Source organism: Zootoca vivipara, chromosome 6 (assembly GCF_965207765.1).
Source record: "Zootoca vivipara chromosome 6, rZooViv2.hap1.1, whole genome shotgun sequence".
NCBI lineage: Eukaryota > Metazoa > Chordata > Lepidosauria > Squamata > Lacertidae > Zootoca > Zootoca vivipara.
Genome location: NC_142589.1, coordinates 6,425,968 through 6,438,337, shown reverse-complemented (window position 1 = coordinate 6,438,337; position 12,370 = coordinate 6,425,968). Strand labels below are relative to the sequence as shown.

At 51.7% G+C, this 12,370-nt stretch overlaps 1 protein-coding gene and 1 long non-coding RNA gene across 7 annotated transcripts in view; one reads left to right on the top strand and one right to left on the bottom strand.

Moving 5' to 3' along the window:
- LOC118087172 (PH and SEC7 domain-containing protein 4) overlaps nt 1-11,004 on the bottom strand; it is a 27,612-nt gene extending 16,608 nt beyond the window's left edge. The window contains exons 1-4 of one of the 6 annotated variants that reach the window (XM_088670881.1): nt 8,229-8,333; nt 6,479-6,556; nt 3,927-5,111; nt 3,358-3,430 (exon numbers count right to left, since the gene is read on the bottom strand). In XM_088670881.1, coding sequence (XP_088527007.1) covers nt 3,358-3,430; nt 3,927-5,006 — 1,153 coding nt within the window. In that variant the 5' untranslated portion in view covers nt 5,007-5,111; nt 6,479-6,556; nt 8,229-8,333. Of the gene's footprint in view, nt 1-3,357; nt 3,431-3,926; nt 5,112-6,478; nt 6,557-7,969; nt 8,111-8,228; nt 8,368-9,027; nt 9,170-9,366; nt 9,508-10,860 lie in introns of those variants that run through there. The other 5 variants (XM_035119571.3, XM_035119573.3, XM_035119570.3 and 2 more) reach the window with 5 other exon arrangements.
- On the top strand, nt 7,685-12,370 carry LOC148685234 (uncharacterized). Its single transcript, XR_015950297.1, has 2 exons — nt 7,685-7,826; nt 11,053-12,370. It is a non-coding gene; the product is annotated as an uncharacterized LOC148685234 (long non-coding RNA).

Genomic DNA, 12,370 nt, shown 5'->3' with positions numbered 1-12,370 from the left:
GTTTGGGAACGGGGGGGGAGGGAGAATTAGGGATAAATTGAGGATCAAAGGGAGGGGGGAGGAACAATCAATTAGGCAAGGAATAAAAGCCCCCCACGCGCCGCTGCCACCGAAAAAGGCCGAATGTTCTAGCGCCCGTTTATTAAACTTCTCCGAACCCCCGAGATGTTCTAGCGCCCGTTATTGAACGGGCTGAAATACACTAGTATCAGTATAATGTAAGGATTAGCTGGTGATATACTATACCATGAAGTTGAAAACCAGGTATCGCTGAGCCCTAGCATTGGGCCCATTTAGTGTGGGCTTCGAGGGTCCAACTATAGTGGTACTTTGGTTCTCAAACGCCTTGGTACTCAAACAACTTGGAACCCAAACACTGCAAACCCGGAAGTAAGTGTTCTGGTTTGCGAACTTTTTCCGGAAGCCGAACGTGCTCCGTTTTGAGTGCTTCCAATTTGAGTGCCACACTTTGAGTGTTACGCTAAGGTCTGTCTGTTTTTGCTATTTATTTTGTGTTTTGTGGCTCTTTTTTTGGGTGACTGTGCAGAACCCAGTTCAGCTACTGATGGATTGATTGTGTGACTGCAGTACATTGTTTATTGGTTTCATTTTATGGATCAATGGTCTCGTTAGATAGTAAAATTCATGTTAAATTGCTGTTTTAGGGGTTGTTTTTTAAAGTCTGGAATGGATTAATCCATTTTACATTACTTTCTTTGGGAAAGCGTGCCTTGGTTTTGGAACACTTTGGTTTTGGAACGGACTTCCAGAATGGATTAAGTTTGAGAACCAAGGTACCACTGCTTAATGATTCAGAGGCTAAACAGAGAGGGGGCCTGAAATTGTGATGGGAACCTGAGATGCATTGCCCCACACCACAAACAGCACTATTTCCCCCCACAGGCCTGTCAGCAAAGTTAAAACTGGAAAATTAAGAAGTCTTCACTTGAGCTAACAGGTTTAAGCTACTAATAACTTCAGTCCCAGAAAGGATGAGTCACAAGCTCAGGCCCCCGACCTGAATGCCCACACCATGGAAGCTGTGGACGCATCCTGCAGCCTCACTTACTCCGATGCCCCAACACTTTTCCAGTCTGCCCCCGTTCCTGGCTAGAGGTGAGGTGACACCAAGATCGGTCAGGTGATAATTTTTGAGGACTGCTTGTAAATGCTGGATTTTCAATTCTGAAAACTGAGCTCCTGCATGGTTTATGTTAAACCGCAGAAGGCCGTCTTGCGCACGCTGGGCCAGCAGCCTCTCAAAAGCAAGGGCAAAAGGGAAGCAATGACATCTTGAATGGCATGAGCGATGGAGCCTCAAGAAAAGCGTGGGTGCACATTTTGTTGTCGTTTAGTCGTTTAGTCGTGTCCGACTCTTCGTGACCCCATGTGGGTGCACATAGAGATCTCAATTTTGACCACACAGTAGGAAACTGTTTTAACTGCTATAACAAGCTCATGCAACAAAAAATAATATTTAGAATATACTGGACCCCATTACATTTGTTTTAAAAAGGGCTATCTAAGGTATCGAGGACCCAGGTGGCACTGTGGGCTAAACCACTGAGCCTAGGGCTTGCTGATCAGAAGGTCGGCGGTTTGAATCCCTGTGACGGGGTGAGCTCCTGTTGCTTGGTCCCAGCTCCTGCCAACCTAGCAGTTCGAAAGCACATCAAAATGCAAGTAGATAAATAGGAACCGCTATAGCGGGAAGGTAAACGGCGTTTCCATGTGCTGCTCTGGTTTGCCAGAAGCGGCTTTGTCATGATGGCCACATGACCTGGAAGCTATACGCCGGCTCCCTCGGCCAATAATGCGAGATGAGCGCGCAACCCCAGAGTCGGTCACGACTGGACCTAATGGTCAGGGGTCCCTTTACCTTTACCTTTACTAAGGTATCTAACTGTTGGAGAGGCAATAGGGATAATGCTTCTCTAAAACATATGTCCTTTCATTGTCCTATATTGAAAGATTTTTGGCAGAAGGTAACAAACGATCAACAGAACTGTACAGAACAACCTTACATTTACAGAGCAAAATATCCTCTTGAATATTTACAAAGGGACATTACGAGTAGACTCTCCGTGCCCTTACCACAGTGAAAAGACTGATCCTGATGAATTGGGAAAATAAAAATGCGGCTCCCTACTACAATTGGATTGAAGATTTATACAAACTCGCAACATATGAACAACTTGCATATAAATGCGGACTTGCCATGGACAAATTCAATGATATCTGGAATCCATTCTTACAAATACTGTAATAGGTTAAGATCTGGTGAAGTACAATAACAACCTTGTAAATTATACAGTTTGGGGGTTCCCCTCCCCCCTTATTTCCCCTTCCATACATATTCTGTTTCTCTTTTGCTCTCTTTTATGTCTCACAATGTTTAGTGCACACATAATTACGTACTTTTTGAACTTTCAATGAAGATGTTTAAAATCTAAAAAAAAGTGCATATACTGTATAATTATGTACTTTTTGAATTTCAATGAAGATGTTTAAAATCTTTTTAAAAAATGTTAAAAGGGGGTGGGGAGAGCGACCCTGCACATGAGTGCAAGGACATTTCCACAGTGAAGAAGCTAAAGAGAGCCTTATAATTTCTTGCAGCGGGAGTGAATTTGCATGCGTGCGAGTGTTCTCTTAAGCCAAAGGCTTTTGGATCACAGAGTCTCTCTTCATCCAATCACTGGGGCTGAACAAGCAGGCCAGAGGGCTCCAGTTCATTTAATTTATTTTCGTATGTTCCATATCACTTTTCACCGAAAGTACATAGCAGCATCCTCTTCATGGAGCTATGCCATGCAGGGCCACCCAAGATGGACAGGTCATAGTGGAGAGTTTTGACTAAACGTGATCCACCTGGAGAAGGAACTGGCAAGCCACTCCAGTATCCCTGCCAGGAAAACTCCATGGACAAAGACAACATGAGTTTGACCAAACTGCGGGAGGCAGTGGAAGACAGGAGTGCCTGGCGTGCTCTGGTCCATGGGGTCACGAAGAGTCGGACACGACTAAACGACTAAACAACAACAACATAGCAGCATGACCTGCCTTTAAAATCTTCACGATCAATTTAAACCAACAAAACACAAAAGTAAAGAACAAGCAGCCCGAGATGACCTGATCTCAAAGGTTATTGGGCAGATAAAGGGCAGCTGAGAAGTGAACCAGGAGGCCTCTTAGGTGGGGATGGGGGTGGGTGGGGTGGCAGTCATAAAAGAAGAGTCCAGCTTTCTGGGAATACTTTGGCGCTCTGGGCAAACTGGAGGAGATTGGCAGGGGAGACAGTGAGTGTAGTAACCTGATGCTCTTAAAAGATGGTCTGCAGCCCACAGCAAGACTCACCTGGGGGAGTCATCCGGTCCAAATCACTGCTGGAGGGGGTGTGGTCCGACTGGTCTGGGAAGAAGCCTTGGACCTAGAAGACAAAACCAGAGGTCAGAGAAAGACAGGCCTTGGAGAGCAGCTCTGGCCCCCTCACCCCACCATGGTCTTGCCTATGGAGTCTCCTGCCAGCCCAGGCAATGGGCAATGTTTCCTAAGTACCTACGGGGGGAGAGAATGGCAGCCTGTGAGCGGCTGGACCAGGCAGGGAGGGGAGCAAATGATGGTGGGGGCTTCCAAGGAGGCCTTGCACCCCATCCTGAAGCACGTCTGCTTGTAGGGAAGGCCACCACGCTGGAGGGAGGGTGGGCAGGCCAGGCTGTGATAGACAAACAGCATCAGTACCAATTGTTAAGCACCCTTCCTGCAGCTGGCAGGTCTCCTTTGTTCCCAGGGCAGGCTGCGCAGAGATCCAACATTATCTGGCTGACCCTTCGAAGGCCAGGCTGAGCTCTGGGCTACGGCTGCCTTTCCCTGCAGCCTGGCCCAGGGAAGCAGCAGTAACACCGGGCTGGATGTTCAGGACTCACCTCCTTTGATGCGTCCGACAAGGGAGCAAGGCAATGAGGCAGCTCCCTGTCCTCCTCTTCCACAGCGCAGGCACTTTCCAGCTCCCCTTCTGTGATCACCAGGGGAGACAAGGAGCGGTAATGAGGCACGTAGCTTGGGTAAGGGGCTGGGGACGGGTCACCGCCAGGATCTGGCTCAGGCGCAGGCTTGGAGTCCGTGGCCGCAAGGCTCATTGCCACACCTGTCTGGCATGGCAGGCCGTGGGCACAATCCCTAGAGGTCAGACCACAGGTGGGGATTCCTTCCCCATCTTCCTTGAAGGGCTTTTCTTCCATATGGCCCAAGAGAGCTGGTCCTTCGGAGCTGGTGGTGCTTGGACTTGCGCAAAAGAGCGGGTTGTCGTAAAACAAACATTCTACCTCCTCCTCCTCCTCTTCCAGCGAGCCTTCATCCTCCTCCTCCTCCTCCTGCCTCTCCGAGTCCTCCTCCGGCTCCTCCCCACTATCGCTCTCCAGGAGCAAAGGCCCATGGGAAGTGGCTGAGTCCTGCAAGGGGGGCGTCCCCAGCACCTGCTCAGGGCTAAGGGAGGAACTCCTAAGTGGCTCCTTCTGCCGGTCAATCTCCCCTTGCAGGTCCAGGACGCAGCGCTCGGCTTGAAGAATGCTGGCCCAGAAGAGAGCATTTGTGGCATCATTGCTGCCGTCGTCCAGGCTCTTCGGATTTTCCGGTGGCTGCTGAGATGCTTCCCTCCTAGGCTGCACAATCTCCAGGCCCTCTGAAGCAGGGCAAGTTCCAGGGTGGAATTCCTCAGCACGGCTCTGAGCCAGCAGTGGGGAAGGCTTTTCGGAGGACGTTTCACCTCTGCTCCAGCCCACGCCCTCCAAGCTACCCATGAGGAGGTCTATGTCTTCCAGGCCCAAGAATGGAAGGGGAGTCATGGTTTCAGTCTGGGGGGTTTCTGAAGGTGCCAGCAGGCCACCCGCCCCTCCTAAGCTGTCTCCAGTTTCACAGGTCACGTCTCTTATTCCTAAATCAGTCAGAAAGTCTATTAGGTCCGAAGGACTGGAGGATGCAGGAGGCTCCATTCTGGCGTTCACCATGAAAATGTCCAAAAAGGTCCAGTTAGGCTAAGCCCTCATCTTGTTTGTAAAGGGTTGAGCAACGCGGGCCTCCTGCGGGCAGGATCCATGCCTCTCCTGCTGACGCTGGAAAAGAGAAAGCAAACATTGACGTATCACGAAACAGAAGTCCGGGGGGGGGGGGGGGGGAGCTGCTGCAAACAGAACCAGGCCGAAAGGTCACCTGGAAAGGGCCCTGCAGGTGTCACCAGGTTCAAATTGGGAGTGCTTAAATTGTCCATCATTTCAAAGAACCTTTTCATGAGGGTGAAAGAGGAGAGCGCAAAATATGGTCTGAAGCTCAACATCAAAAAAGCCAAGATCATGGCCACTGGTCCCATCACCTCCTGGCGAATAGAAGGGGAATAAATGTAGGCAGTGAGAGATTTTACTTTCTTGGGCTCCTTGATCACTGCAGATGGTGACAGCAGTCACGAAATTAAAAGATGCCTGCTTCTCGGGAGAAAAGCAATGACAAACCTAGACAGCATCTTAAAAAGCAGAGACATCACCTTGCCTACAAAGGTCCGTATAGTTAAAGCTATGGTTTTCTCAGTAGTGATGTATGGAAGTGAGAGTTGGACCATAAAGAAGGCTGATCGCCGAAGAATTGATGCTTTTGAATTATGGTGCTGGAGGAGACTCTTGGGAGTCCCGTGGACTGCAAGAAGATCAAACCTATCCATTCTGAAGGAAATCAGCCCTGAGTGCTCACTGGAAGGACAGATCCTGAAGCTGAGGCTCCAAGACTTTGGCCACCTCATGAGAAGAGAAGACTCCCTGGAAAAGACCCTGATGTTGGGAAAGATTGAGGGCACTAGGAGAAGGGGACGACAGTGGACGAGACAGTTGGACAGTGTTCTCGAAGCTACGAACATGAGTTTGACCAAACTGTGGGAGGCAGTGGAAGACAGGAGGGCCTGGCGTGCTCTGGTCCATGGGGTCACAAAGAGTCGGACACGACTAAATGACTAAACAACAACAAGGAAGCATCATTTCAGCTGGTGGAAGCCAATCCAAGGGGCCCAAATCTCTCCCCACCAATCCATTGGCATGAAAACAGAAGATGTTGGAGGTGAAGTGCAACCCCACCACCACAACAGCCCTAATAATCTTGGGCTGGAGAAGGAGAAACTGGTTGGTGGCAGTGGGGTGGGAGACAGAGACTCACCAGCTCTGGGGCTCCAACCGAGGCAGATCAGAGAGGAGGCAGCGGTAGGTGCTGGCTGACCAAAGGAGCAGCCTAGCCCAAAGGAATGCCTTTGCTGCCGAAAACACACTCTGAAAAGAAACTAGGTTTCTCTTCAGTATTTTAAGAATTTATATACCGTATCCCTGCCCAAAATTAGGTTGCTAATGGGGACTAGCTATACGGATCACATCCCAGCAGTTCTTAAAGCACGGCACCGAGTTCAGATCCATTTCTGGGCACAATTCAAAGAGCTGACGGATACCTTAGGGCAGTGGTTCCCAACAGGTGGTCCGGGGACCCCCAGGGGTCCGCGAGCTATGCCAGAGGGGTCCGCAAGATGCTATTAGAATAAAAAATATATTAAATTTATTTTGTATGATAACAGATTTTTTGTTTTAGCCGCTTCCTGCATGAGCAGAGTCTAGCGCAAAACTAGAATTAGATAGAGGCAGTAGTTCTGCTGTATGCCGTTAGGTGGCGCTTTACAAACACTACTGTTTTGCAAAGAGGCAGCGCGCGCATTCTAAACGCTCACCTCCCCAAGATGCTTTGCGCGTGTCGGCTTCATTTGTGCGCTACTGCGCAGGTACCCTGTCTTCTCCATTCCTCTCCCTCCTCCCTGGCGCGCGCTGCCTCTTTGCAAAACAGTAGTGTTTGTAAACAAAGCGTTGTTTTTCGCGGAAGCTACAGTTTGCGTAGTTAAAAATGGACCGTTGGTTAAAAAGTGGTTCGTTAAAACGACAAAGGCCTACAGATGAAGAGGAAGATAATGCATTTGATGTTCAAGCAAGTAAGTCAATTAATGGGGGTCCTTGTCACAATAGCGGCTCGATGAGGGGTCCTCGAGAAAATTTTGTTGGGAACCCCTGCCTTAGGGGGTCACTCTGGTCCCTGGAGGGTCACCTTTCATCCCAGCAGCCAGCCTCAAGGCCAAGCCTCCCTGGTGCAAAGCCTTAAGTGAGTGGGGAACAGGGAGGGGGCCTTTTGAGTCATGGGAGGGGGCTCACTAGGGAAGACCCTCCTCAGGAAGGCTTGCCAGGCATCAGCTATGACATTTCAGTGCCAGGCAAGCACCTGTTTGTTTGCCCTGAAATTCCAGCAGGCAATGATAGTCAGCCTTGACTATTATGTAACCCATTCTTCTGAACTTTATGAGTTTGCTTTCATTGCTTTAATTCTGTCCTTTATGGTTTTTCGGGTGTTTTGCACACAGGAGCTGCCTTTGTTGTTCTATTGCCTTCTGACTTACAAAAGAGCAGTACTGGCGATTTCCAAATAAGCAACCCCCGCTTCCCCCAAGCTGGTGCCCTCCCCGGCCAGAAGAGCATCGCCCGCCGCCCCATGGTGCTCTTCTGGCCGTCCCCGGTAGGGCTTGTGCTCCAAAACACCTGGCAAGGCCCAGCTGGGTGAAGGCTGCAGGCCGACCCTGCACGGTCAGCCTCCTTGTTCTTTAAGAAGGGCGGCGTCTCCTCCGATTGCGGAAGGGAGCACGTGGGAAAGGGGCTGGGGGCGCCGGGGAGGCAGGCAGGCAGGCATTTGCACGCAGGCGGGTAATCTCCACAACTCGACCCGCGGCGCAGGTGGCCTTCCCACTAGGAAAGACCAGGCAGGTAGGCTGGCGCTTGGAAACCGGCTGCCCGAGGGGTGGGGGGGGGACCCCGTTTCCAGGCTTCTCGGTTCCGGAAGCGGCTTTTGGAAAAGAAACTTGGCTCAGAGTTCTCATCTCGGGCCTCCCAGGGCAGGAATAGTCTACCTGCGAGCAGCCTCCGTCCTCCAGCTGCCTCCAACCGGGCCGCACTCGGGAGCTCCTTGGGGGCGCCGCGGAGGCGGCAGCTGCTCCCCGGGCAAAGTCCCCCTCCGTCGGGGCCGCCAGCCCGCGGCGTCTCCTTCCCCCGGCCAAGGCCTCTCCCAGCCCCGCGAAGGGAGCCCGCCCGGCCCGCTTCCCTTCCGGGGCCGTCCGATCCGAGCGGCCCCTTCCCACCGGCCGGAGCCCCGCGCACGGCCGCACTTACCCGACCGCGCGCCCGGCTCCGCTCCGCCTTTCCTGCTCGTCGGGCGGGACTGGCGACGGGAGCCCTCCCCGCCGGGCCAGAGCCAGAGCCGCAGCCGCATTGCCCGGTCGCCTGGCCTTCCTGTCTCCGAGAGGCGGCGTCGGCCTGTGCCGGCCGAGCTCGGCTGGGGCCCGGTTGCTCTCGCCCCGCGGAGGCTTCGCGCCCCCGACCCGAGGACACCTTTGCGCAGGATGGCGCGCCGCGGGCCGAGGTTGGGGACGGGCCCTTTGCACGAAGGAGCAAGCCCGGAGCAGGTGGCCTCTTGCGCCCGAACCGCCTCCGCAGGGCGGCTTTTGGCACGGCAGCAGCCCCCTCCCCATCAGCAGGGCTCAAGGCAGCCTAGGAAGCCTCTCTCTGCCCTTTCCCGAGAGTGCATGCAACCGTTTTGCCTGGTCCACTGGGGGACCCCATCCCCCAACTGCCCCCAGACTGGCCTTTCCCCCCTTGAGCGAAGTGGGGCAGGTTCTGGGCAACTGTTTCAGCAAGGATCCCGGAAAACAGCACAGGGTTTGGGGTGGGATGGCCCCCCCTTGCCAAGCCGAGGGGGGCGCTTAATAATAATAATAATACGGTAATACATATTTTTCTCAATAATGTGAAGTTTCAGTTAGCTTATTGAGAAGATCCAATAAAAAAGCAACTGTACCAAAATGAATTATTGTGAAAACAAGAAATATTAGAGAGGTTTTGCCAAATTTTGTTCTCATTCATATGTTTTCCAGGTGGGCCTGTGGAAAGGGGCAGGGTGGGGATCACTCACCTCCGTGTTCATTGCCCGCTGGCACAGAACTAGATCCAGCTGAATCCTTTAGGCTCCCTCCACTATGGGGTGCCCCAGAAGCACTTTGCACCCACTCTGTCACTACACAACACCAGGCCAGCCCTGGGCACCGGGAGGGATGTAGAACTGACCCTGCAACATCCCCTGGGAGGGGCAGATCAACCTGTCCTTTGGATCCCAAGGGCAGTGGCCCCAGCTCCTTGCCGTGGGGCTCAGCCCCGGACCTGCACAGGGGCGGCTTCAGCCATCAGAGCTACTTTCCCATCCCGCACCTCCCAGCCCTAGGTAACGGATGGGGAAGTTTCAACACAGACTTACCCAACAGCTGCCTGTTGCCCAGGGCTTGTGTCCATTTCCTGAGCAAGAAAGATGGGGCAAACTTGCTGCTTCCTGTTTGCCTGCAAGTCTACACTCACCGTCAGCACCCGTCTCAGGAAGTAACTGTCAGACTGCTCTTTGGGGGGCTCCTTGCAGGGACACAACAAAAAAATTGTTGGCCCAAAGGATGTGCCTTTTCATCCTCTGCCAAGGTCACCCAGCGAGAAGAGGGTGCCCAGAGGGGAAGGCAAGCAACTGATTCATTGGTTGCCCTCCCCTCCCTGCAATTGCACTGGGGAAAAACCGCCTCCAGGGTGCTCACAGACCTCCCTGCAGTGGAAAACAGCAGACTGAGTCACCCCAGAGAAACCACATGGGTACCATGCAGTGGCCAGCCACCCTCCCACCAAAGCCCCTGCTGCAGGTGGCCCAGGCTCACCCCCCCCAAGCGGTGCTGTGAGCCATCTGGGACTGTGGAAGTGAGGGGGTGGGCAGCAGAAACAAGCTCTGGCTTTACGTTTTTGTTTGAAGTGGCCGTGGAACAACGAAAGGAACATAGGAAGCTGGCTTTGTACTGAACCAAACCACTGGTCCATCCAGCTCAGTGTTGCCTGCACTAATTGGCAGCTGCTCTCCAGGGTTTCAGATGGAGGGTCTTCCCTAGCCCTCCCTGGAGATGCCACTGGAGAATGAACCTGAAACCTTTTTGCCTGCAAGGCAGACGCTCTGCCAGTGATCTACAGTGGTACCTCTACTTACGAATTTAATGCGTTCCAAACGCACATTTGTAAGTAGAAAAAATTTGTGAGTCGAATCCCATAGGAATGCATTGGGAGAAAAAATTCGTAAGTCGAAGCAACCCTATCTAAAAATCCGTAAGTAGAAAAAATCCTATCTAAACCGCATCCAAGATGGCGGATGGAGCTCCATTCGTAAGTAGAAACATTCGTAAGTAGAAACATTCGTAAGTAGAGGTACGACTGTATATGGCCATTCCCCTATTAAAACGGTCAGCATCCGAATTACCTTTGCAGAAAGGGAGGGTCCTGCTGGGGCTGGCACTGGGCCTCCCGAGGCCCTCCCGCAACCTGCTTAGCACTAAGTCAAACCGCATCACACTCTCGGGGACAAAGTGCACGGGGCACTGATCACGTGACGGGCCGTGTGGCGGGTTTGTTTTTCTTCCCTGGCTAGCAGCCTTGGGACCCAGATTGGGTTGCATTGCGAGGGGGAAAGGAGGCTTTGAACTCGCACGCAAACCGCATGGTTCTGATCGGGATCAGAGTCCTTGCAGCTGTTGTGCATCCCATCGATGCCAGTGCAGGCCTGACAGAGAAAGGCTGGAGTGGTTGTGCCTTTTGCACAACTCATTTTGGGGAGTATCCAAGTTTGACAATCCCAGCAAGGCTAGGAGAGTTGGAGTAGGGGTGCCCTGGCTCCAGCCCCGCCCCCCCCGAAACTGAGCTGGTTCCCTGCCAACTCCCCTTTACTCACCTCAAGTTTTGCCAGCCGAGTTCCTCCTTCCAGGTCTCAGATGGTTCAGATAGGCCTGGGGCAAAATTCACGGCAGGAGGCCCCCTTGAATGTTTCTGGTCCGGATGGTTTGTCTTTTCACAAGGCTCTCCTGTCCCTTTGATCCTGTTTCGCCTCTTGTGAATGAGCTTCGTAGTTTCTTCTCTCTCGCAGAGAGCCTGCATGCCTACAGAAGAACAGGACAGGGGAGGATGTTGGCGATTTCTCATCCATGGCAGGATCCTGGCATCGCTCTCGCCACAAGCCTGCAGCTGCTGCGGTCTCCAGAGGAAGCTGCAGCTGGGAAGGAGCAACAGAAGCCTCACAGTCCAGTGTGACCTCGCTTCCCACCTTTGAGAAAGAGAAGCTGCGCTGCTGCTGCTGCTGCTGCTGCTGCTGCTGCTGCTGCTGCTGCTGCCAGGGGGCCTTTGCCAGGTGGTGAGTGGCACGGCTGAGCTGAGCCGGGGGACTCCTGGGCCCCCACAAGCTCTCCCTGGTTGCCAGTGCTGTGGGCAAAGATTAATAATGAACAAAGCGTCTTTCTCGCTGTCAGTGGAGCCAGCAGTGGAGGAAGAGGGATGGAGGCCAGAGCCCCTCCCTCTTAAGCTGGCTCAAGCTTCCCCCACCCCCAAATGAGCAAGGCAAGAATGAGGTCTGAGCCTGGGAGGAGGAAAAGCATGGGGTACCAGGGCAATAAGAAGGAGGAATGCGATTTCATCTTGCTGGCTTTTAACACTGAGCTTTTTGCGATAATGCTTTTTAATTTTATTAATCTCTTTCTACCGTGGATAATTTCTGTATTTTACTACACTGCTGTTTTAATTCTTTATGTGCACTACCCTGGGATTTTTTAAAGGAAAAATGATAGATACAGGTTTTGATATGATAGATACAGATTTTTTCCTTTAAAAAAATCCCAGGGTAGTGCACATAAAGAATTAAAACAGCAGTGTAGTAAAATATATATATAATTTTTTATTAAATTTTCTGTTTTACAATTTAGAATATTTATTTAAGCAACCTTAAAATATCAATGACTTGCCTTCTTCTCTTTCCATGGTTCATTTTGCATAACATAAATCCCTGCATATTTTACAGGGGCCAGCAAATTTTTTCAGCAGGGGGCCGGTCCACTGTCCCTCAGACCTTGTGGGGGGCTGGACTATACTTTTTTAGGGGGGGGGGGGAATGAACGAATTCCTATGTCCCACAAATAACCCAGAGATGCATTTTAAATAAAAGGACACATTCTACTCATATAAAAACACGCTGATTCGTGGACTTTCCGCAGGCCAGATTTAGAAGGCGATTGGGCCAGATCCGCACCCGGGTCTTAGTTTGCCTACCCATGAACTAAACCATTCAGTACTTCATTATTACATCCATCAAAACTTATTTACACTGTTGAATTTATCTCAATGCTGCCAACGTTTTCAAGTGTACATGATTTCCCCCCATATATTCAATAAACATTTTCCAGTCTTTCTTTAAA